Source organism: Nipponia nippon, unplaced genomic scaffold, assembly GCF_047370975.1.
Source record: "Nipponia nippon isolate SJK-2023a ecotype South Korea unplaced genomic scaffold, ASM4737097v1 scaffold_56, whole genome shotgun sequence".
Taxonomy (NCBI): Eukaryota; Metazoa; Chordata; class Aves; order Pelecaniformes; family Threskiornithidae; genus Nipponia; species Nipponia nippon.
The window spans coordinates 50,133-72,411 of NW_028262376.1; the positions used below are offsets into that span (position 1 = coordinate 50,133).

The following is a 22,279-nucleotide window of genomic DNA, read 5'->3' on the forward strand; positions in this document are numbered from 1 at the left end:
TCTGTCACACACCCACCCTGAGTGGGAATTGCTTTCCTGTTAGTAAATAGAACCATCATAGAATACAAGAATGGTTTGAGTTGGAAATCACTTAAAGATGATCTGGTTCCAACCCCACTGCCATGGGCAGGGACCCCTTCCACTAGACCAGGTTGCTCAAAGCCCCATCCAAGCTGTCCTTGAACACTGCCAGGGAGGGGGCATCCACAGCTTCCCTGGGCAACCTCTTCCAGTGCCTCAGCACCCTCATACAAAAGAATTTCTTCCTTGTATCTAATCTAAACCTACCCTCTTTCAGTTTAAAGCCATTACCCCTTGTCCTATCACTACATACCCTTATAAAAAGTCCCTCTCCAGCTTTCTTCCAGGCCCCCTTCAGGTACTGGAAAGTCTCCGTGCGGCCTTCTCTTCTCCAAGCTGAACAACCCCAACTCTCTCAGCCTGTCTTCATAGGAGAGCTGCTCCAGCCCTCTGATCACCTTCATGGCCCTCCTCTGGACTCACTCCAACAGGTCCATGTCCGTCTTCTATTGGGAGCTCCAGACCTGAACGCCGCACTCCGGGTGGGGTCTCATGAGAGTGAAGTAGAGGGGGAGAATCCCCTCCCTCGACCTGCTGGTCACGCTTCTTTTGATGCAGCCCAGGATACGGTTGGCCTTCTGGGCTGCGAGCGCACATTGCCAGGTCATGTTGAGTTTCTGATTAACCAACACCCGCAAGCCCTTCTCCTCAGGGCTGCTCTCAATCCATTCTCTGCACAGCCTGTATTTGTGCTTGGGATTGCCCCGACCCACGTACAGGACCTTGCACTTGGCCTTGTTGAACTTCATGAGGTTCGCATGGGCCCAACTCTCCAGCCTGTCAAGGTCCCTCTGGATGGCATCCCTTCGCACCAGCGTGTCGACTGCACCCCACAGCTTGCTGTCTTCGGCAAACTTGCTGAGGGTGCACCCAATCCCACTGTCCAAGTCACCGACAAAGGTGTTAAACAGCCCAGTCCCAAGACTGACCCCTGAGGAACACCACTCGTCACTGGTCCTGTGCTGTCTCTGCAAGGCTTGCAATCTCATGGAGCTCTGTGGGCCTGGGTTTAAACATTAAATTGAGTAGACACCCGGATCTCTGTAAGGCACTGTGGGGATGAACATGAGGCAACTGCCAGTAGAATGAGTGGAGACCTAGTGAATACAGCTGATGGAGAAGAGAGAGAGCCTGAGCTCTCCCTGTGGCACATGGCTCCAGTTGTTCAGATGAATAGCTCTCAAGGCTGCCCTGAACATAACGGGTGGGGGCAGGTTCAGGTGCCCTCACTTGGGCATCAGCTGTCATTTCAGTTGGCCAAAGAAAATGCCCAGCAGCCTCTAAGAGGATTCCCCCAGATGGTGGCCTGTCTCTACAAACGGCTCCATTAGAGCTTGCAGTTGCCTTCACAGATCTTTCACCACTCCTGACAACTTAAATATCACCAGGGGTTGTGTCTGAACAGCCCGGTCCTGCCCTCCATCCCCATTAACAAGCATGGGAACTGAGGAAAGGAGCTCACATGCAGGTGCCTATTCTGTGCCCACCTGCACACCTGGTGCAAGAGGAATCCCACATCCTGTTGGTTTGTGTTGTGCATGGGAGGGAGCTAAGTCCCCTTCTAGCCCCAGGACTGCAAAACCACAAATGAGAAGTGTCTATTGACTCATCTGCATCCCTTCCCTCAGCAGGGGTAACGCAGATCCCTCCTTGTCCCTGTCTGCTTGTCCTGTCTCATGATGGGACAAGGAAAGGTGATTCTCATGCCCAAATCATTTCCTGATAGGAGAAATGACAGTGCTAGGAATAATTGTGTCTCCCCAGCTGAGGGAGGGAAAAGAAGTGTTTTCTTCAGCCTGTTTCCCAGCAGGTTCCCCTGGAGCCCCAGGGACACCTGGAGGGAGCCCAGAGGGGCAGAGAAAGTGGTGCCTTGGGCTGGGCCTCTGCTGCTGAGCTGGGCTGGGCTCCTGGCATGGAGGGAGCTGCTGGCAAGTGGGCAGCACTGCAGAGAGACAGCTCTGCCCAGGAGCAGCTCCTCTGCAAAGCTCAGCAGGACTGAGGGCACTGCCTGCAGGCAGCGAGGGGAGAGGAGCGAGGCAGAGAGAGGTGAAAGGCAGCCTGGAGTGGGAGGATGCTGAGAGCTCACTGGGGGAGAATCATTCACAGCCCTCTATATGGTAAGTCTCTGGCTGCAGGGCAATGCATGTTCAGTTCTGGGAGGGATCTCCTAAAGCTGGCACATCCCAGAGCTTATGGTATCTCTTAGTACAACTCTCAGAGTTTCTCTAGTGCAGAGGAGGAGAATGTGCTGCAAATCAGGGACATTCCATTGCACCATGAGAAGGACAGCACATGACGGCTGCCTTCTCCTAACAGCTGTAGGGATGTAAACGTGGATTTGCATGTGTGGGTGCAGAGGGCTGTCCTTCCAAGCAGGGTCCCTGTGCCCCAGAGGACTGTGTGCTGGGGAAGGGACTCTGCACCTGCCAGGGTCAGCGCTCAGCCTGTCTGGGGAGTTGACCACGGTGCTGCAGGGAGAAGCTGTGGGTGGAAGAAGCAGCCCCCAGCAAGGCAGGGTCCTTCTGCTGTTGAGAGGGTGCTGCATGGGTCAGGGCGGCTCACAGGTCCAGATCATCCCAAGAATATTTCCAAGGGGATGTGTCAAGGAGAAGGTTAAGGCAGGGATTACTAGAAAGATAAGGAGCTTTCCTGAGTCTTTACAGTTTCCTGTTCCAGGGGGGTTGGGAGGGGGAGAGAAAAGGATAAATGGAAAAGGAGCTCTGAAGTTCTAATAAGTCACTGAGACTTCTGAACTGTAATTTTGAGTGATCAGTACATCTGTCAGAAGCCTCCTAAACTGCCCTCAGCCTCTCCTCTGCCTATGCACAGCACCAGCATCACCTCTGTTGGACCCATCAGGGTTCTTCTGACCTGCCCTTTTCCACCTGCAAACAGGAACATGCACCCAGCCAGTGCCCTGCACACAGGCAGGTTTCTGTCGGTCCAAGGCGAGTGCACAGAGGTTGGGATGGGGTCTGTGAGCGCTGACAGGGAAAAGATATGGGACAGGGAAACACCTCCCAGCAGGAAAATCTCCAGGCAGCAGGGATATGATCTGGGAATGAGAGGAAAGTAAACCCAGAAATGTTGTGGGAGAGAGAATTCAGAAGACTCCATGTGATCCCCTCCAATGCAGATGCCTTCCTCTGAGCAAGCCCCCTTGCCTCCTCTCCCACCCACCAAAGCCTCTGCCCTCAGGGCTGGGGGCTCCAAGGCGTGAACCACCTCCTCTGCAGCCAGAGCTCCAGCAGAGCTGTGGTGCAGCTCTGCAGCCACGGGCCCAGTTCCCTCTGCAGAGCACAGGGGCTGAGAGCAGCTGCCCGGCAATGGTGGTGTCTGGGAGGTGGCGTGCACAGCTGGGGAAGGGGAACGCTGTCTGAGTGCCCCAATGCCTCTGCCCTGGCCTCTCTCAGCCACAGCCTCACTGTGTTTTGCCTTGTTCCGCCACTGATCTGTGTTATTGCTATTGTTATCTTGGTCTTGCTGCCAGACCCTCTGGGGAGGTGGAGTTTCAGCTGTGGAGTCACACGCTGATTCTGTGGGTCCTTTCATGCAGGTGTGTCCATGGGCACACATGTCCCAGCTTTGATGCTGTGGACATTGAAGCCTGTGGGGCTGGGGAATGAGCTGAATCTCCCTTACTCAAATGCCATCATTAGCATACTTGGCTATCTCCTTGAAGATTCCTTCCAAGTTGTGAGCTTCCCTCCAGGATGCAAACCTGCCCTTAACAACTTTATGTTATCTTCAGCCCCATGGAGAAGCGCAGAGATGCTATGACGGGGAAAATGGTGATGGGTTTATGAAATGAGCCTTGTGTGTCCGGGACTACAAGTTGAGTGTTGAGACCTTGAGAAAGGGTTAGACGTTTAGTGGTCAAAGACGGACATCTCTACTCACAGCAGTGCTTGGTGGCTTTTCAGGGTAATATGGGAGTGTGATCACCCTCCACGTCACAAAGGGGCAAGCCCAGGGCAGCTGGGAGCCAGACGGAGGGACAGACCAGCTCCCCTCCCTCTGCACTAAGCCACAGGCACTCCTCTTGCCTCGCAGGACTCCCTCTGTTCTCCCTGAGTGCAGCACAAATGCTGAGCCTTTCTGACATGCAAGAACACTCCCCTGGGTGGGATGGGAGGAGGAGATGTAAAAAACCCCAAACCTCTCAACCTGCCTTCTGCCACCTCAGTTCCTTATCACTGGCAGTGCAGATGCTGACAGCCCCTTCTGCACTAGGAGCAGTTTCATGAGACAAGGTCGACCACCAGGACTGGCCCCTGCCCCCACTCTTCCCATGAACCCACTGCTGCAGAGCAGGGCTGATCTCTTGGCAGCCAGCGGGCAGAAGCCCTGCTCCTCACAGCACATTCAGCCAGCACCAACCAGGGCTCCAGCCACAGAGCTGAAGGAAGGTCTGCTAGAAAAGGAAAATGTCTGCATGTAGCAGGGTGAGGGTGTATGAGAAATGGCTTTGATTTTGCTGAGAGAAGTCTTTCCTAACTTGTTACTGTCTTTTCCTCCTCTCAAAGTGCCCTATGCCCAAAGTCGGCAAATGTCCAACAGCAGCTCCATCACCCAGTTCCTCCTCCTGGCATTCGCAGACACACGGGAGCTGCAGCTCTTGCACTTCTGGCTCTTCCTGGCCATCTACCTGGCTGCCCTGCTGGGCAACGGCCTCATCATCACTGCCATTGACTGTGACCACCACCTCCACACCCCCATGTACTTCTTCCTATTCAACCTCTCTGTTCTTGACCTGGGATCCATCTCCACCACTCTCCCCAAAGCCATGGCCAATTCCCTCTGGGACACCAGGGCCATCTCCTACGCAGGATGTGCTGCCCAGCTCTTTCTGTTTGTCTTTTTGATGTCAGCAGAGTATTCTCTCCTCACCATAATGGCTTATGACCGCTACATGGCCATCTGCAAACCCCTGCACTACTGGACCCTCCTGGGCAGCAGAGCTTGTGTCCACATGGCAGCAGCTGCCTGGGGCACTGGGTTTCTCAATGGTCTCTTGCAGACTGTGAATACATTTTCACTCCCCCTCTGCCACGGCAATGCTGTGGACCAGTTCTTCTGTGAAATCCCCCACATCCTTAAGCTCTCTTGCTCACAATCCTACCTCAGGGAAATTTGGCTTCTTGTGGTTAGTGTCTTTGTGGGCTTTGGGTGTTTTGTTTTCATTGTGGTGTCCTATGTGCAGATCTTCAGGGCCGTGCTGAGGATCCCCTCTGAGCAGGGACGCCACAAAGCCTTTTCCACGTGCCTCCCTCACCTGGCCGTGGTCTCCCTGTTAGTCAGCACTGGCATGTTTGCCTACCTGAAGCCCCCCTCCATCTCCTCCCCATCCCTGGACCTGGTGGTGGCAGTTCTATACTCAGTGGTGCCTCCAGCAGTAAACCCCCTCATCTACAACGTGAGGAACCAGCAGCTCAAGCATGCAGTGTGGAAAATGATGACTGCATGTTTTTTTGAAGCAATAAACTGCCCATCATCTTCTCCGTAGTAGTTAATGTAACTCATTGCAGGACCAGCCTGACTTCTGAATTTTTTGTTGTTGGTGGTGGTTTTTCACTTGGGATAATGTTGTCATCTCCTTTATAATTCTCTGTCTGCTTTTTTTTTCAGACCGAATGGCTGTGTAAATGAGGAGCTGTGCTCCCTGTGTGTTTAAACAAAATAAATGGCCTTTCTGTGACATTCTTTTTTGCTGTGATCCTTCCTGAAAGACCTTTTTGGAGCTGCAGGGACATCTCCTGGGTGCATGGGTGGAGCAGAAAAAAGTCCCGTCATGGCAGCACTGCCAGGGAGCACCAGCGCTTGGTCTTCCAGGGTTGTTCTCTTTCCACTTCCACACTCTCTTTCTGATTCCTTGTGTTGGTGTCAGCCCTGAGTGCTCTGGCAGCTTGGGCACAGTCGTGCTGTGTGGTTGTCCTGTGACCACAGGCAGGGACAGGCAATGGCCACTTCTGTGACAGAGCTGGCCTCCATAACAGCATTTCCATGAAGAAAGCTGATCTCCTCAGGGCAGTGCCTGAAGGCTTAGGTCTTCTTACAAAGATTCTCTCAAGAACATGCCCAAGAAAGCAGCCAGCAGATGAAAACACCAATATGCAGCTAAACAATGTGAATGTGCAGGGTTGGGGCCCGCAGAAGCATCCTCGCACAGCCAGGCCTCCTATGAGAGACCTGAAGGACCAGCAGAGCTGGGTCTGGCCTGTGCCTGTGTTTGCTGGACACCCCAAGGCAATCATCCTGGACTAAACCCTCACAATCACCACTGCCAGCACTGGCCTCTCACCCCGGCCTGAAGAGGTTCTTTGTCCCTCCATGGAAGGACACCGAATGACTAAGTCAGAAGTCCATGTTTGCATTGTACAGAGGAGATGTAAGCATGCACATTACATACATGAGCTGAGATGAACCTGAGTGAGCACAAATGCCATCAGCTCTTCCTTGGGGTTCCATGAAGGCCTGTGGGACAGACAGTGCCTCGAGGTCACTTCACGTTGGGAGTAACATCCCCTGAGAAACCACCTGAATGCAGCACTGGGATGTGCTTCCTTGAGCCGAGGTCCCTGTGTCCATTCCTCATGACGAGGGGCATCTCAGGTGAGTGCAGAGCAGGGCGATACACCGCAGGGCTGAGGTGCCTCCCAGCCTCTGGAAGTGGCAGCAGGAGGCCTGAGAGACACTATGACTCCTGCAGTGCCCTGCCTCTGTGTGTAAGAGGGAAGGACTGGGTCTCTGAACACTGCTGGGTGCATAAGGAGTCCACGAGGCCAGCTCAGATGTGGACGCCTGACAGAACCCTGCTCTTTCTATGTGTGACTCCAGGAACAAACCCCCCTGGCCCAGGGAGATTCATCTCAGCTGCCTGGGACAGGCTCCTTGCAAGGGCTCCTGTCTGCTAAGTCACCCTTGCCCGTGATTCTGGATTGTGCTCTCAAAAGTGCCAGAGCAATCAGAGACGTTCTGGGGTCCCTGGAAAGGCAGCCATCAATCCCATCTTGAAGAAGGACGGGAATGGGAACTGGGAGAATTACAGGCTGGTCAGCCTGCCTCTGTCCCTGGGAAGGGGATGGGACATGTCATCCTGCAGCCATTTCCAGGTACTTGAAGGACAAGAAAGGGATTGCTGAACCAAAAAGGGCAGGGGAAAGAAAGGCGTGTTGTGTACATGGAATTTTGCAAGGCCTTGGTCTCCTGTGGTGTCCTTACAGCCAGATTAGTGCTACCTGGGCTGAAGAAGTGGACATTCGGTAGGAAGTTGGCTGGACGATCAGGCCCAAATGTCACCAGTGGTACAAAGTCCTCTGGGCAGCCAGCTGCTGATGGCATCCCTCACTGACCAGCACTTAGGACAATAATGTGCGACGTCTTTATTATCCGCCTGTATGATGTGATGGAGCGCACTTTCAGCTCCTTTCTGGATGATGCAAAGCTGGGCGGAGGCCTTGAACAACCTCACCTGGTTCACCCTGCCTTGAGCAGGAGAGTGAGGCAAGATGATGTTCAGGGCTCTCTTCAGACACAATTTATTCTATGGCTCAGTGAATCTTTCCCTTGGAGAGGTTTTTGAAGAGAGAATAGGTGGAGGTCTGTGATGATCGCCCTGGGGCAGCTTGCTCGCGGTGTGCAGGGACTATGGCACAGACCAGGTCCTGCTCTGCTGGCCCTTCAGGTCTCTGCCAGGCCTGGCTGTGTGAGGACACTGCTGCGTGCCCCCACCCTCCACACTCACACAGCTGAGCTGTATGCTGGTGTTTTCGTTTCCTGGGAACTTTCCAGCCCAGCCCCTCCCCAGCTCTCCCCACCTCCTCTGCCCTCTCCCCATCCCTTCCCATCCCAGGAGAGCAGCCCAGTCTGGGCTGGCCCCATGGCAATGCCAGCCACAGGCTGCTGCAGAGCTCTGGGCACTCACCCCACAGCCCCAGCCCCTCTGAAGGGCAAAGCAGCTTTTACAGGGCAGAGAGGTGTCTCAGCCTCCCCAGCAGCCCCAGGCCTGGAGGCTGGCCATGACAGCAGGAAACAGAGGGCTGTGACAGTGTCCCTCCTGCCGTCATGCTCAGGAGATCCCCACCGCCAGCAGCCTGCTTCCCCCCTGTGCCAGTCCTGCTCCCCAGGACAGCGCGAGGGTCCTGGCCCTGGGGCTCCTCTGGTAGCTCCTGCTGCCCCAGCAGCACAGCAGCCTGCCCCAGCTGGACACACAGGAACGGGGTGCTCTTTTTATTTCTCCCCTCCACAGCCACGGTGCCCTGCTCTTCTCCCTGGACACCCCTTCTCCCCAGAGACCCTTTCCCCAGGTGAGTGTGTCCATGCTGGCCTGGCCGGCCGTTCCTGCACCCCTGGCCACGCTCCCCACAGGGCCCTGAGCTGGCGGTGCTGCTCTGCAGAGCGAGGGGACTGTGGTGCCCTGGGGCCATGGGGTGGCCCTGCACTGGCCATGCTGGTCAGGGTGAGAAGCAGACCCAGCCAGGCAGGGATCACTGCTGCTCAGCCCCTTTCCCTTTTCTACTTCCCAGCTGGCCTGTGACCAAGGAAGGTGCTCAGTAGGACCCTGACACATTTCCATATGCCTCTGTGTTTGGCTGCTGCACTAAACCTGACACGGGGTGTTTCAGCTAGGGTGTCATGGATCACTCTCCAGTGTCATGTCCCTTGGCCTTCTGCTTGCTAACAGCCCATCCGGGGACTGCAGAGAAAGAGCGCCCTTGGATGCAGCCCATCCGCTCCGTAGACTCCGAAGGGGTGAGTTTGCTTAAGGAGCCCCTGACCTGATCCTCATCCACTGCTGGTTGTTTTCTTCCTCCTTGAGTCCTGCCTGAGGGCACAAAGACCTGGGAGAGCTTGCTGGTGAAGACAGAGGAAAAGAAGACATTGTGTACTTCAGAGTGAGCTGCATCTACTCTTCCGAAATTCAGCAGTGGCCCACTTCACCTTTCTGTGGTTTTGTCATGGTTAAGGAAGATGGAGCAGCTTTCCTTGTTGCCCTCTGACATCCCTTGCAAGCTTGACCTTTTGGGGAGCTTTGACTCGCCTAACACAACCCTTATTTCTCCAGACAACGTTTCTAAACTCCTCCTTTGGAGCTTCTCCCTGCTTCCACCTCCTGCGTGCTGCCTTTGGCACTGGAGCTCAGCCATGAGGTTCCTGTTCAGCTCAGTGGGTTTCCTGAGGTGAAGGGTTGTTTCCCTGCATATCAGGACAGACCCTTCCTGTGCCTGGAGGAAGATGTCCTTAAAGGCCTCTCAGCTTTTGTAGGTTTTTCCCTTTCAGATCTTCCTCTCCATGGGATCTCCTACTACCAGGGCTCTGAGCAGGACAATGTCTGCTTCTCTGAGAGAGAGATCCCAAAACCTGCGCTCTGCTGGTCTCCTGCCTTACATCCCTTGGGAACAGGGATGCAACTATTTCATGGTCACCACAGCCAAGGCTGACACTTCAACATCCCTGACCGGCCCCGACTCACCCTTTCGGCCAGCTTGGAACTTGGGAAAAGAAGTTAACCCCGAGATTCTCCAGGACCCCATGGGACTGTTTGCACCCAAGCACTTTGCCCGTCCAGTGAGTGCAAGGGTCACTGATCTGGAGACTTCCTTGGGCTGCCTCAGAAGCCTTTGTCCACTTCCTCACCCTGACTGAGTGGTTCTAACTCCCGCCTTCATGTCACCTTCACTGGTTTCTCCTCTGTTCCTCACCCACAAACACTCATGCAACCTGTCTTCTGCCCCACCATACATTCCATCTGCCCCATCCTTCATAGAGGGCATGCCCCGGTCTCATTCTCCCACCTTCCCCAACCACTCCCAGTGTCCCCTAAAGAGCCTGTATCTAGCCATGACAGTACCCAACGCTGTGCAACCTGTCCCACCATGTCACTGCAGTGGTTCCCTCAGAAGCTCCGTGATGGAATAAGGGGCTCCAGATGCTCCTGCCTGTGTCCCAGGCTGAGGGCATGGGTGCACACTCCGGTTGCAGCAGCTCAGCAAAGGCTTCTCATGGAGAAAACTGGAACCAAGCACCCAGGACCCCGCGTAAGCAAAGGCTTTGCTTCAGAGCAAAGATGTGCTGGGAAGGATGGCAGGTGGCAATGTAATGATGAAATGAGGTGCTCATGAAGACAACAAACCCTGCAGTCCCCGAGGCAGAGAAACACAGGCCTGGGCCATGATGGCCTTGCAAGAGAGGAGTTTGCTGCCTGAGCTGACTCAGCAGCACCTTGTGCCAGTCTCCAGGAACACAAGGTACCCCTGAGAAAGTCCCTAGGTGAGGTAAGCCTGCACTCCAGCCAGCCTGTGGACATCAGTGGCATGGGGTTTCTTCATATCATCAGGTAGGCGGGTAGAGGAGAGGGGAGAAGAAAACTGTCAGGGGTTGAGTGTCCAGGGACATGAGTGGAGACCCTGGTGTGATGTGCCTCCCAATCTTGCAGCACATGTGGGTGTAGATGAGATGGACCTTGCCTCCTTGCCGGGGTGCTGGCATTCAGGTGCTGGCACAAGGGCATCGGACTCCTTTGGGAGGCCCTGCTGTGTCTGCCCAGCCCCCACTCCAGTGGGACATGGCTTTCCTGGAGGTCCTGTGCCACATTTGCCAGCCACAGGCAGTTTCACTGGGCACCCCAGCCTCCCCTGGCATGGCACTAGAGGCCTTTCTGATGCCATGTAAAACAGAGCCTTGAACCAAGGTAGGTGCCTTCACTGCAGGGATGTGCACGTGCCTGAACTTTGCAGTGAGCTGAGCTCTAAGGAGTGCAGTGGATGGTGCTGCAAGACAGGTCTGACCCTCCTTCTCGTGCACTCCTCCTCTTGGTCAGCTGAAAGTCCAGTAGCTGCCATGGAAATGTGGGTCTGACAGATGTTCAGATGCCCTGAACACTGGGTGTAATGTGAGGTGGCCAAGGCACCCTCCCCACCAGCCCCACAGCTGATGCTCAGGCAGGTGTGGGTGTCCCAGGTATGCTCCATCAGAGCTTGCAGACACATCCACAAGTCTTGGACCACCCCTGGCACCTCAAATGCCACCAGAGTTTGTGTGAGAGCAGCTGACTGCCACCCCCATCCCCACGCATCCCAGTGGGGGCTCAGGGCAGGGGCTGGTCTGCAGGGACCTGTTTTGTGCACCCTGAGCTGAAGCAAGAGGAATCCCAGCGGCTGTGGGCCTGTGGGGTGCATGGGGGAGAGCCGAACCCCACTGCAGTCTCTGGCCTCCTCACCAGAGAAGAGACACCTTATGGGCTGAGGTGAATCGCTGCCCTACGCAGGGGGGGAAATGCCTGTCGCTGACGAGGTGTCCCGCCTGGCAATGTGATGGGGAGAGGGCTAAAGGGACAGGAGCATTTACACCTCTCGTAGACCACTACGCCATTTTTGGGAAAAATACCACTTCTAAAATCCATCTCTCCAGCATTCAGAGAGGGACAGCAATGACATCAGTCTGTGTCAATCCCCGCTCCCCAGGAGAGACCCTGCTGCCTCTCAGTCGCTGTCAGCCCTTAGAGCCCCAGGGACACCTGGAGGGAGCCCAGAGGGGCAGAGAAAGTGGTGCCTTGGGCTGGGCCTCTGCTGCTGAGCTGGGCTGGGCTCCTGGCATGGAGGGAGCTGCTGGCAAGTGGGCAGCACTGCAGAGAGACAGCTCTGCCCAGGAGCAGCTCCTCTGCAAAGGGCAGCAGGGCTGAGGGCACTGCCTGCAGGCAGCGAGGGGAGAGGAGCGAGGCAGAGAGAGGTTAAAGGCAGCCCGGAGTGGGAGAACGCTGAGAGCTCATTATGGGAAAAATCTTCACAGCCCTTGACAGGGTAAGTCCCTGGAAGCAGGGCAGTGAAGCTGCAGTTGCGGGAGGGATCTCCAAAAGCTGCTACATGCCACAGCCTGTGGGATCTTTAAGGAGGATTCTCACAGTTTCTCTAGTGCAGAGGAGGAAGGCACATTCCAGAGCAGGTTTTCCCTGCTGCACCATCAGAGGAACAGGGCATGATGGCTGCCTTCCTCCGGGGATGACTGCAAGGATGTTAAGCTGAGTGAACAGCCACGGATGCCCAGGGCTGTCCTTCAGAGCAGGGTCCCTGTGCCCCAGCGGTCTATGTGCCAGGGTCAGCCTGCCCGGGGAGCTCCCAACGGCGCTGTGGGGAGAATCTGTGGGTGGAAGAAGGGACCCCTGGTAGGGCAGGGTCCTTCTGCTCTCGAGAGGGTGCTGCATGGGTCAGGGCTGCTCACAGCTCCAGTTCCCCCCCAGAATATTTCCTGAGATGTTTCAAGGAGAAGGTTCTGGCAGGGATTAGCATAAAGATAATGAAGATTTCCTCAATTTGTTTTCAATTTCCTACATGGAGTGGGGAGGATAGGGGAAAAGGGATAAATGGAAAAGGACCTGTCAACTTTGAAGAAGTCCCTGAGACTGCTGAGCGAGTGATCACTAAGTCTGATGGGACTTGTTCTTGCTGCCAGGCTCTCCGGCAATGGGAATTTTTAGCTGCAAAGTCACAGGAGGATCTTGTGGGTCCTTTCATGCATTTGTGACCATGGGAACACATGTCTCAGCTTTCCTCTAACCTGTGTGGCTGTGGGCAATGCAGTCTTTGGGGCTGGGGTATGAAGTGAATCATACTTAATCAGATGCCATCATTACGACACTTGGCCATCTCCTTGAGGATTCCTTCCAAGCTGTGAGCTTCCCTCCAGGATGAAAACCTGGCCTATAGCACCTTTGTGATATCTGAAGGCACCATGGAGAAGATCAGAGATGCTACGACAGAGAAGATGCTGATGGGTTTGTGAAATGAGCCATGTGTGTCCTGGGCTAGAAGTGGGGTGCTGAGACCTTAGGAGAGGGTGAGACATTTAGTGGTCTGAGGTGGATCCCTCTGCTCACAGCAGTGCATGGTGGCTTTTCAGGGTAATATGGGAGTGTGATCACCCTCCACCTCAGAAAGGTGCAGGCCCAGGGCAGCTGGGAGCCAGACGGAGGGACAGACCAGCTCCCCTCCCTCTGCACTAAGCCACAGGCACTCCTCTTGCCTCGCAGGACTCCCTCTGTTCTCCCTGAGTGCAGCACAAATGCTGGGGCTTTCTGACATGCAAGAACACTCCCCTGGGTGCGAGGGGAGGAGGAGCTGTAAAAGAACCAAACCTGTCAAAGGGTTTGTGCAGGAGGTGGAGGTTGTATGAGAAATGGCTTTGATTTTGCTCAGAGAAGTCCCCCTAACTTGTCAGTCTTTTCCTCCTTGGACAGTGTCCCATGCCCAGAGGCAGCAGGTGTCCAATGACAGCTCCATCACACAGTTTCTTCTCCTGGCATTCACAGACACACAGGAGCTGCAGCTCTTGCACTTCTGGCTCTTCCTGGGCATCTACCTGGCTGCCCTCCTGGGCAACGGCCTCATCATCACTGCAGTAGCCTGCAACTACAACGTCCACACTCCCATGTACTTCTTCCTCCTCAAACTTTCTGTTCTTGACCTGGGCTCCATCGCCATCACTGTCCCCAAAGCCATGGCTAATTCCTTCTGGGACACCAGGGTCATCTCCTACGCAGGTTGTGCTGCCCAGGTTTTCTTTGTATTCTTCTTGATTGCCTCAGAGTATTCTCTCCTCACCGTCATGGCCTATGACCACTATGTTGCCATCTGCAAACCCCTGCACTACGGGACCCTCCTGGGCAGCAGAGCTTGTCCACATGGCAGCAGCTGCCTGGGGCACTGGGTTCCTCAATGCTCTCCTTCACATGGCCAATACATTTTCACTCCCCGTCTGCCATGGCAATGTTGTGGACCAGTTCTTCTGTGAAATCCCCCACATCCTTAAGCTCTCTTGCTCACAATCCTACCTCAGGGAAATTTGGCTTCTTGTGGTTAGTGTCTTAGTAGCATTTGGGTGTTTTGTTTTCATTGTGCTGTCCTATGTGCAGATCTTCAGGGCCGTGCTGAGGATCCCCTCACAGCAGGGACGCCACAAAGCCTTTTCCACGTGCCTCCCTCACCTGGCCGTGGTCTCCCTGTTAGTCAGCACTGGCATGTTTGCCTACCTGAAGCCCCCCTCCATCTCCTCCCCATCTCTGGCCCTGGTGATGGCAGTTCTGTACTCGGTGGTGCCTCCAGCAGTGAACCCCCTCATCTACAGCATGAGGAACCAGGAGCTCAAAGACGCACTGAAGAAGCTCATTCAATCAGCAGTCTTTCAGCAGCAATAAGCTGCCCATGTCTCTTCACAAGTGATTTCCAATGTATCTGGGGAATCTCCTGTGCTTTGGGCATTTAATCTGTGATCACTGTGTTTCTCCAGGAATGTCTACATGCAGTTCGCTTCTCCAGAGGCATGAAGCCAGTCTGTCTGACCCAAAGGTCTTTGCACATGTGCCTGGCTCAATGGTACAGTGGCCTCCCATGTCACACCTCTGTAATAAATGGGGGTTTCCTCAGTCCTGGTGTCTGGAGGTTGGGCTCTTTTTCCAAAGCTGAGGTCTGGAACAGGCTGAAGGGATTGCCCCCAAAAGGCCGTGCTGCTGTGCTTTGATTCTCTATGGGCTGAGGGCAGTAGAGCTCAGGGCAATGTGTTAGGGAATGGGACTGGAGGGAGCTTTCAGTGGTGCCCGCCCTATTCGGCCACTTCCAGCACTGGCCACTCTCCACAGGTTTATGGGTGAGTTTTGCTGCATAGCCTTTTTTGCCTCCTCCTGTTGGGCTCAGGGCCTGCACTGGGGGAATGGCCATCCCTGTTCGACCTCTCTCCTTGTCCAGACCCTGGCAGACCCCAGAGCAGGGATGTCTGTGAAACTCCACATGGGATGCAGATAGGGCTGGGTAGGTTCCAGGACCTGGAGGAAGCTGTCTCAGTTAGGAGGAACAGAAGGGGGACAGGGCACAAGCGATGTTGTCCTGGTTTCAGCTGGGATAGAGTTAATTTTCTTCTTAAAAGCTGGTATAGTGCTGTGTTTTGGGTTCAGGATGAGAACAATGTCAATAACACACTGATGTTTTGGTTCGGGCTAAGTAGTCCTAAGTTGTTGCTAAGTAGTGCTCACACTGGTCAAGGCACACCAGATGCAAGAAGCTGGGAGGGGGCACAGCCAGGACAGCTGACCCAGACTGGCCAAAGGGCTGTTCCATACCCCATGACTTCATGCTCAGTATAGAAGCTGGGGAAGAAGGAGGAAGGGGGGGACGTTCTGTGTGATGGCGTTTGTCTTCCCAAGTAACCGCTACACGTGATGGAGCCCTGCTTTCCTGGGGATGGCTGAACACCTGCCTGCCCATGGGAAGGAGTCAATGAATTCCTTGCTTTGCTCTGCTTGTGCGCGCGGCTTTGGCTTCACCTATTAAACTGTTCTGTTTTATTGTACTTCAGTTATTAAACTGTTCTTATCTCAACCCATGAGTTTTCTCACTTTTCCTCTTCTGATTCTGTCCCCCATCCCATTGTGGGGGAGTGAGTGAGCGGCTGTGTGGTGCTGAGTTGCTGGCTGGGGTTAAACCACGACACCGCCACAGGCTGCTGCAGAGCTCTGGGCACTCACCCCACAGCCCCAGCCCCTCTGAAGGGCACAGCAGCTCCTGTCTCAGCCTCCCCATCAGCCCCAGGGCTGCAGGCTCACCATGGCATGAGCAAATGGAGGTTAGGGAAACTGCAGGAAGCATGGTCTCTGGTCCAGGAGACGCCCACCACAGACTGACTCTGTTCCATCATTGTCAGCCCCTGTCCCCACGCCAGCACAAGAGTCCTGGCCAGGGGACAGAGCAGCCTGCCTCGAGTGGGTGCCTGCAGAAAGAGGTTTCTCTTTCTCATGGATTCCTCCCTGCAGGCACAGAAATGCTCCCTTGCTCTTCTCCACAGTCATCCCTGCTCTCCAGAGAGGCTTTCCCCAGGTCAGCATGTCTGTGCCGGCCTGGCCAGACATTCCTGGTTCCTGCAAGGTCCCATGCTGGCATTGCTGCTCTGCAGAGGGAGGGAGCTGTGGTGCCCTGGGGCCATGGGGTGACCCTGCACTGGCCATGCTGGTCAGGGTCAGAAGCAGACCCAGCTGGAGCAGGAGCACTGCTGCTGAGCCCTTTTCCATCATCCCTGATTGCTCAGGAGCCAAGGACAGGGCTGGGCAGGACCACGGGGTGTCTCTAATGGCACACAGGGCAGGGGATGGCTGCACTGGATCCAGCCCATGGGGTTTGCAAGAGGTTGCCCTGAAACACTCTCCAGTCTTATGGCCCTTTGCCTGCTGTCTCCTCACAGCCTCTCCTGGCATTGCAGGGCCCTTGTTAGCCTGTGAGCTCCTCACATTCACCTTTTCCTCTGGGACACTCTTCCTTGGATGGTCACTCATTTTATGAGATGCCACTCACTGCCCACCCAGACTCACACACTGTCTCTGGAGATCCCCTGAGCTCTCCTGGCAGCTCTCAGTTCCTCTTCAGGATGGCATCTGCCATCAGCCCCACTGCAGGTGGGACAGCACCAGGCAGATATGTCAAAGACCGGTTGCTCTTTCAGGGGACATATGCAACCAAGAAGGGAGGTCTTCATCCATGCCTTGGTCCCTAACACATCACCGTGGGACTCTCAGATTGTCACCCTGAATCCATCAGAAGCCCAGAAGAGCAAAAGTCCTTTTGAAGGGAGAACCCTATTGGGTGTATTCCTGACAGCAGCTTTGGAAGAGGCGCCCAGCCTTCTGGCCCTGTCCTGAGGAGCCCCTTTGGTTATGAGGGTGCTTGCATGGAGACCAGCTCTGATAGAGTGGTTCACGTGGCCTGCTCCTGCCCTCAGCCACAGGGATGCCACCATACAGATAACAGGACTGTCACAAGTTGCACGAGACCTTAGGGGCAGCAGAAATAAAAGGGCACAGCAGAACAGTGTGGAATTGAGGAGAGACCAGCACTGAAAAGGCAATGTCCTGCTGCTGTCCTTGGCCATGGCTCCAGGAAAGCAGCAGCCCCAACGCGCAGGCGGCAGAGGGATAGTGCCCACCAGGGCTGCTCCTCCGTGAGGTAGCTGGGCATTTGCCTCCTGAAGCCCTCCTGCCGGTTGGGGCTGTTCCCCCAGCTCCAGAGGAGATGTGAAGAGATGGGAGCTGAGACAAATGATTTTCTACTTGTTTCTTTATTGACTTCATCTAAATGGGGAGCTTGGATCCATATGTACATGAGGACTTTGGGTCAAGAAAAGGCAGGTAGGAGGCCAAGAATAATATTATCACAGGTATGAACAAAAAAACAACACCCCAAATATCCCACAAAGGAAAAATAAAGACACGTATGAAGAAAAGTTAGTCCAGGCTATTCCTCTGATACTGTGGGAGCCCGAGTGGGACAATGGGCACGTTCTTAATATGAAGTAGCTTGTAATCAAATACTTCACACTGCATCCTTCATTTCCTTGTTCCTCATGCTGTAGATGAGGGGGTTCACTGCTGGAGGCACCACCGCGTACAGAACTGCCACCACCAGATCCAGGGATGGGGAGGAGATGGAGGGGGGCTTCAGGTAGGCAAACGTGCCAGAAGTGACATACAGAGAGACCACGGCCAGGTGAGGGAGGCACGTGGAAAAGGCTTTGTGGCGTCCCTGCTCAGAGGGGATCCTTAGTACGGCCCTGAAGATCTGCACATAGGACAGCACAATGAACACAAAACACCCAAATGCTAACAAAGAACTTAAAATAAGGAGCCCGGCTTCCCTGAGGTAGGCGTCTGAGCAGGAGAGCTTGAGGATCTGTGGAGGTTCACAGAAGAACTGGTCCACAGCATTGCCTTGGCAGAGTGGTAGTGAAAATGTATTGACAGTGTGAAGGAGAGCATTGAGAAAAGCACTGCCCCAGGCAGCTGCTGCCATGTGGACACAAGCTCTGCTGCCCAGGAGGGTCCCGTAGTGCAGGGGTTTGCAGATGGCAGCAAAACGGCCATAGGCCATGACAGTGAGAAGGGCACACGCTGCTCCAAGGAAGAAGAAAAGCAGAAAGAGCTGGACAGCACATCCCAAGTACGAGATGTCCCTGGTGTCCCAGAGGGAATTGGCCATGGCTTTGGGGACAGTGGTGGAGATGCAGCCCATGTCAAGGAGGGAGAGGTTGAGGAGGAAGAAGTACATGGGGGTGTGGAGGTGGTGGTCACAGGCTACAGCAGTGATGATGAGGCCGTTGCCCAGGAGGGCAGCCAGGTAGATGCCCAGGAAGAGCCAGAAGTGCAAGAGCTGCAGCTCCCGTGTGTCTGCGAATGCCAGGAGAAGGAAGTGGGTGACAGAGCTGCTGTTGGACATTTGCTGTTTCTTGACATGGGGGCACTACTCCAAAAATGAAAGGACAGGTTAAAATCAAGACAGACTCCTCTGAGCAAAACCACTCCATTTTTCATCGCAATACCCCCCAAGTGAAGTGCATTTCCTTTCTCTGGTCTGCGCTGGCTGAGTGTGGTGTACCGAGCAGGACCTCTGCTCATGTGCTGCTGAGGAGTCAGCTTTGCTCTGCTGCAGTGGCTACATGGGAGCTGGTTTGTGACAGCTCCATTGCTCTCAAGGGATGTCAGACGTAATCCGCCTTTAACAGAAAAGTTCAATATCTGCACTCATGACTCTGAAGAGTGTGGGCTGCAGAAAAGAGGCTTAGCAAGTCTTTATAATAATTTTGTTTGTGGTTTTTATTTTCCACCATCACAACCGGTGGGTATCCCATTTAGGGATAGAAATCCTCATTTTTATGACTGAAAATGTAAGTGTCTTGAGAAAGGACATACAAAAGGGCTCAGATATTTGTAGCTTAGTGCAGAGTCAGGAGAGCTGCAGTGTTACAGAATCATGGAATCATAGAATCATTTAAGTTGCAAAAGATCTTTAAGATCATCGAGTCCAACCGTTAATGTAGCACTGCCAAGTCCACCACTAAGCCATGTTCCTAAGCACCACGTCCACGTGTCGTTTAAATACTTCCAGGGATGGGGACTCAACCACTTCCCTGGGCAGCCTGTTCCACTGCTTGACAACCCTTTTGGTGAAGAAATCTTTCCTAATAGCCAATCTAAACCATTTCCTCTTGTCCTATCGCTTGTTACTTGGGAGAAGAGACCAACTCCCACCTCACTACAGCCTCCTTTCAGGTGGTTGCAGAGAGCAATAAGGTCTCCCCTCAGCCTCCTCTTCTCCAGGCTGAGCACCCCCAGCTCCCTCAGCCACTCCTCATAAGACTTGTGCTCCAGCCCCTTCACCAGCTTTGTTGCCCTTCTCTGGCCACGCTCCAGCACCTCGATGTCCTTCTTGTAGTGAGGGACCCAACACTGAACACAGGATTTGAGGTGCAGCCTCACCAGTGCCCAGTACAGGGGAACCATCATTTCCCTAGTCCTGCTGGCCACACTATTCCTGATACAAGCCAAGATGCCATTGGCCCTCTTGGCCACCTGGGCACACTGCCAGCTCATATTCACCCGGCTGTCAGCCAACACCCCCAGGTCCTTTTCAGCCAGGCAGCTCTCCAGCCACTCTTCCCCCAGCCTGTAGCGTTGCATGGGGTTGTTGTGACCCAAGGCACTGAGCCTTGTTGAACCTCCTACAGTTGGCCTCGGCCCATCGATCCAGCCTGTCCAGATCGCTCTGTGGGGCCTTCCTGCCCTCTAGCAGATTGACACTCCTGCCCAACTTGGTGTCATCTGCAAACTTACTGAGGGTGCACTCGATCCCCTCATCCAGATTATTGATAAAGATACTAAGCAGAAGTAGGCCCAATACTGAGCCCTGGGGAACACCGCTTGTGACCGGCCACCAACTGGATTGAACTCCATTCACCACCGCTCTTGGACCTCATCATCCAGCCAGTTTTTTACACAGCAAAGAGTACTTGGGCCCAAGCCATGAGCCGCTAGTTTCTCCAGGAGAATGCTGTGGGAAAAAGTGTCAAAGTCTTTACTGAAGTCCAAGTAGACAACATCCACAGCCTTTCCCTCATGCACTAAGCAGGTCATCTTGTCATAGAAGGAGATCAGGTTGGTCAAGCAGGACCTGCCTTTCATAAACCCATGCTGACTGGGCCCGATCCCCTGGTTGTCCTATACGTGCCGCATGATGGCACTCAGGATGATCTGGTCCATAACCTTCCCTGGCCCCGCTGTCAGACTGACAGGCCTGTAGTTCCCCAGATCCTCCTTCTGGCCCTTCTTGAAGATGGGCATCATATTTGCTAACCTCCAGTCGACTGGCACCTCCCCACTTAGCCAGGACTGCTCATAAATGATTGGAAGTGGCTTTGTGAGCACTTCTGCCAGCTCCCTCCGTACCCTCGCGTGGATCCCATCTGGCCCCATAGACTCTGTGTGTGTCTACATGGTGTAGCAGGCCGCTGACAATTTCCCCTTCCATTATGGAGGCTTCATTCTGCTCCCCATCCCTGTCTTCCAGCTCAGGGGGCTGGGTACCCCGAGAACAACTGGTCTGACTATTAAAGACTGAGGCAAAGAAGGCATTGAGTACCTCAGTCTTTTCCTCATCCTTTGTCACTATCCAATTAAGGATGGAGATTCTCCTTAGCCCCTTTTTTGTTGCTAATGTATTTATAGGAACATTTTTTTGCTGCCTTTTACGGCAGTAGCCAGATTAAGTTCTAGTTGGGCTTTGGCCCTTCTAATTTTCTCCCTGTGTAACCTCACAACATCCTTGTAGTCCTCCTGAGTTGCCTGCCCCTTCTTCCACAGATCATAACTCTCCTTTTATTCCTGAGTGCCAGCCAAATCTCTCTGAGCTCTGAGCTCTCTCTGCCCACCAGTCTTTTTTCCCATCTGTGCTGCCCTTTCACTTGTGCTGCCTTGAAGATGACTTCACACACAAATTTCTCTTTAAAAACCCCAAGCAACTGAACTTGGATGGCAGCAGGGGAGCACTGGTTCAATGGGCAGATCTGCAATCTCTGTCCCAGCCCAGAGATGGAGTTGCGATGAAGAGAGCAGGACAGGACCCCTCACAGAGAGGAGCAAAGGACCCTGAGAGGAGAGCGCCAAGCCCCAAGGAAAGGCTCAGCACTCCCTAGGATCCTACAGGAGAGCTGTGCCTTTCTGGGGGCAGCTCACAAGCCCAGCAGGACAGGCAAAGCAGAGAGTCAGGGGTCCCGAAGATGACATGTGCTAAAGAGAGAGCCCGAGCACCACCCAGCAGACAATGCCCAGAAGACATCTACAGTGAAAGACAAGAGAGCTGCCGGAGAGCACCTTCCCCCACTGCTTGTTTGCAGTTTCCCCCACCCCTTGCCCCTGTCTCTGCTGCCTGGAGCTGTCCCTGCCAGGAGCTGTTTCTCTGGCCCCAAGCCTCCTCCCTGCCAGTGCTCACAGAGTCCATCCCACCCGCTGTGTGCTCAGCTCTGCTCTGCAGACACCTCCCAGCAGCAGAGCACTGCCCAGGGGCCTCTCTGTTTGTGCAGGCTCTGATGGGAACCTCAGATCAAACCTGATGAGGCTGGAAAAGTGATACTGATGCTGTCTGTAAGCCACGGTATGTTGACTTCTGATACTGCCTGGTTTATTTACTTTGAAGAGTAAAAGAGTTGCAATTTCAGTACCTCCTCCAGAACTGAGAGATGAATTTCTGTGCCCCATTGCCCACCCAGACAACCCAGAGTAGAAGATTGAAAGAACAGGATCCTTCCCTTTTGGGTAGCCCCTGTCTTGCTCTGCTTCTTGGAAAGTCTTCTCCTGGGAATGCCCTGTAGTGATCTGCTGCTGTGAGCAGCCCTGACCTACGCAGCGCCCACTCGAGAGCAGGACCCTGCCCTGCCAGGGGTCACTCCTTCCACCCACAGCTTCTCCCCGCATCGCTGTGGGGAGCTCCCTGGGCAGGCTGAGTGCTGACCGTGGCAGGCGGCAGAGTCCCTGCCCCAGCACACAGCCCCTGGGGTGCAGGGACCCTGCTCTGAAGGACGGCCCTGGGCACCCCTGGCTGAACACCCATATGCACACCTCCACAACCATCCCCGGGAGAAGGCAGCTGTCATGTTCTGTCCCTCTGATGGTGCAGCAGGGAAGCTGCGCTCTGCAGCACATCCTTCTCCTCTGCATTAGAGAAACTAAGAGAGTAATACTGACAGATCCCATAAGCTGTGGGATGTGCCAGCTTTTGATGGTCCCTCCAGGAACTGAAGCTGCATTGCCCTACACCCAGAGACTTACCACATAGAGGGCTGTGAAGATTTCTCCTCCGGTGAGCTCTCCTCCCACTCCCAACTGCCTTTAAGCACT

At 54.3% G+C, this 22,279-nt stretch overlaps 2 protein-coding genes and 1 pseudogene across 2 annotated transcripts; 2 read left to right on the forward strand and 1 right to left on the reverse strand.

Moving 5' to 3' along the window:
- The first annotated feature begins 4,543 nt into the window (after positions 1–4,543).
- Positions 4,544–5,587, forward strand: LOC148051696 (olfactory receptor 14C36-like). Its single transcript, XM_087735429.1, has one exon. It carries the CDS (start codon positions 4,544–4,546, stop codon positions 5,585–5,587), a length of 1,044 nt encoding a protein of 347 aa, XP_087591555.1.
- Positions 5,588–13,251: 7,664 nt separating this feature from the next.
- On the forward strand, positions 13,252–14,269 carry LOC148051697 (olfactory receptor 14J1-like; annotated as a pseudogene).
- A 3,157-nt stretch (positions 14,270–17,426) lies between these two features.
- LOC148051698 (olfactory receptor 14A16-like) lies at positions 17,427–18,326 on the reverse strand. The gene has a single exon (XM_087735403.1). The coding sequence runs from the start codon at positions 18,324–18,326 to the stop codon at positions 17,427–17,429; it is 900 nt and encodes a 299-aa protein (XP_087591529.1).
- Positions 18,327–22,279: the final 3,953 nt, after the last annotated feature.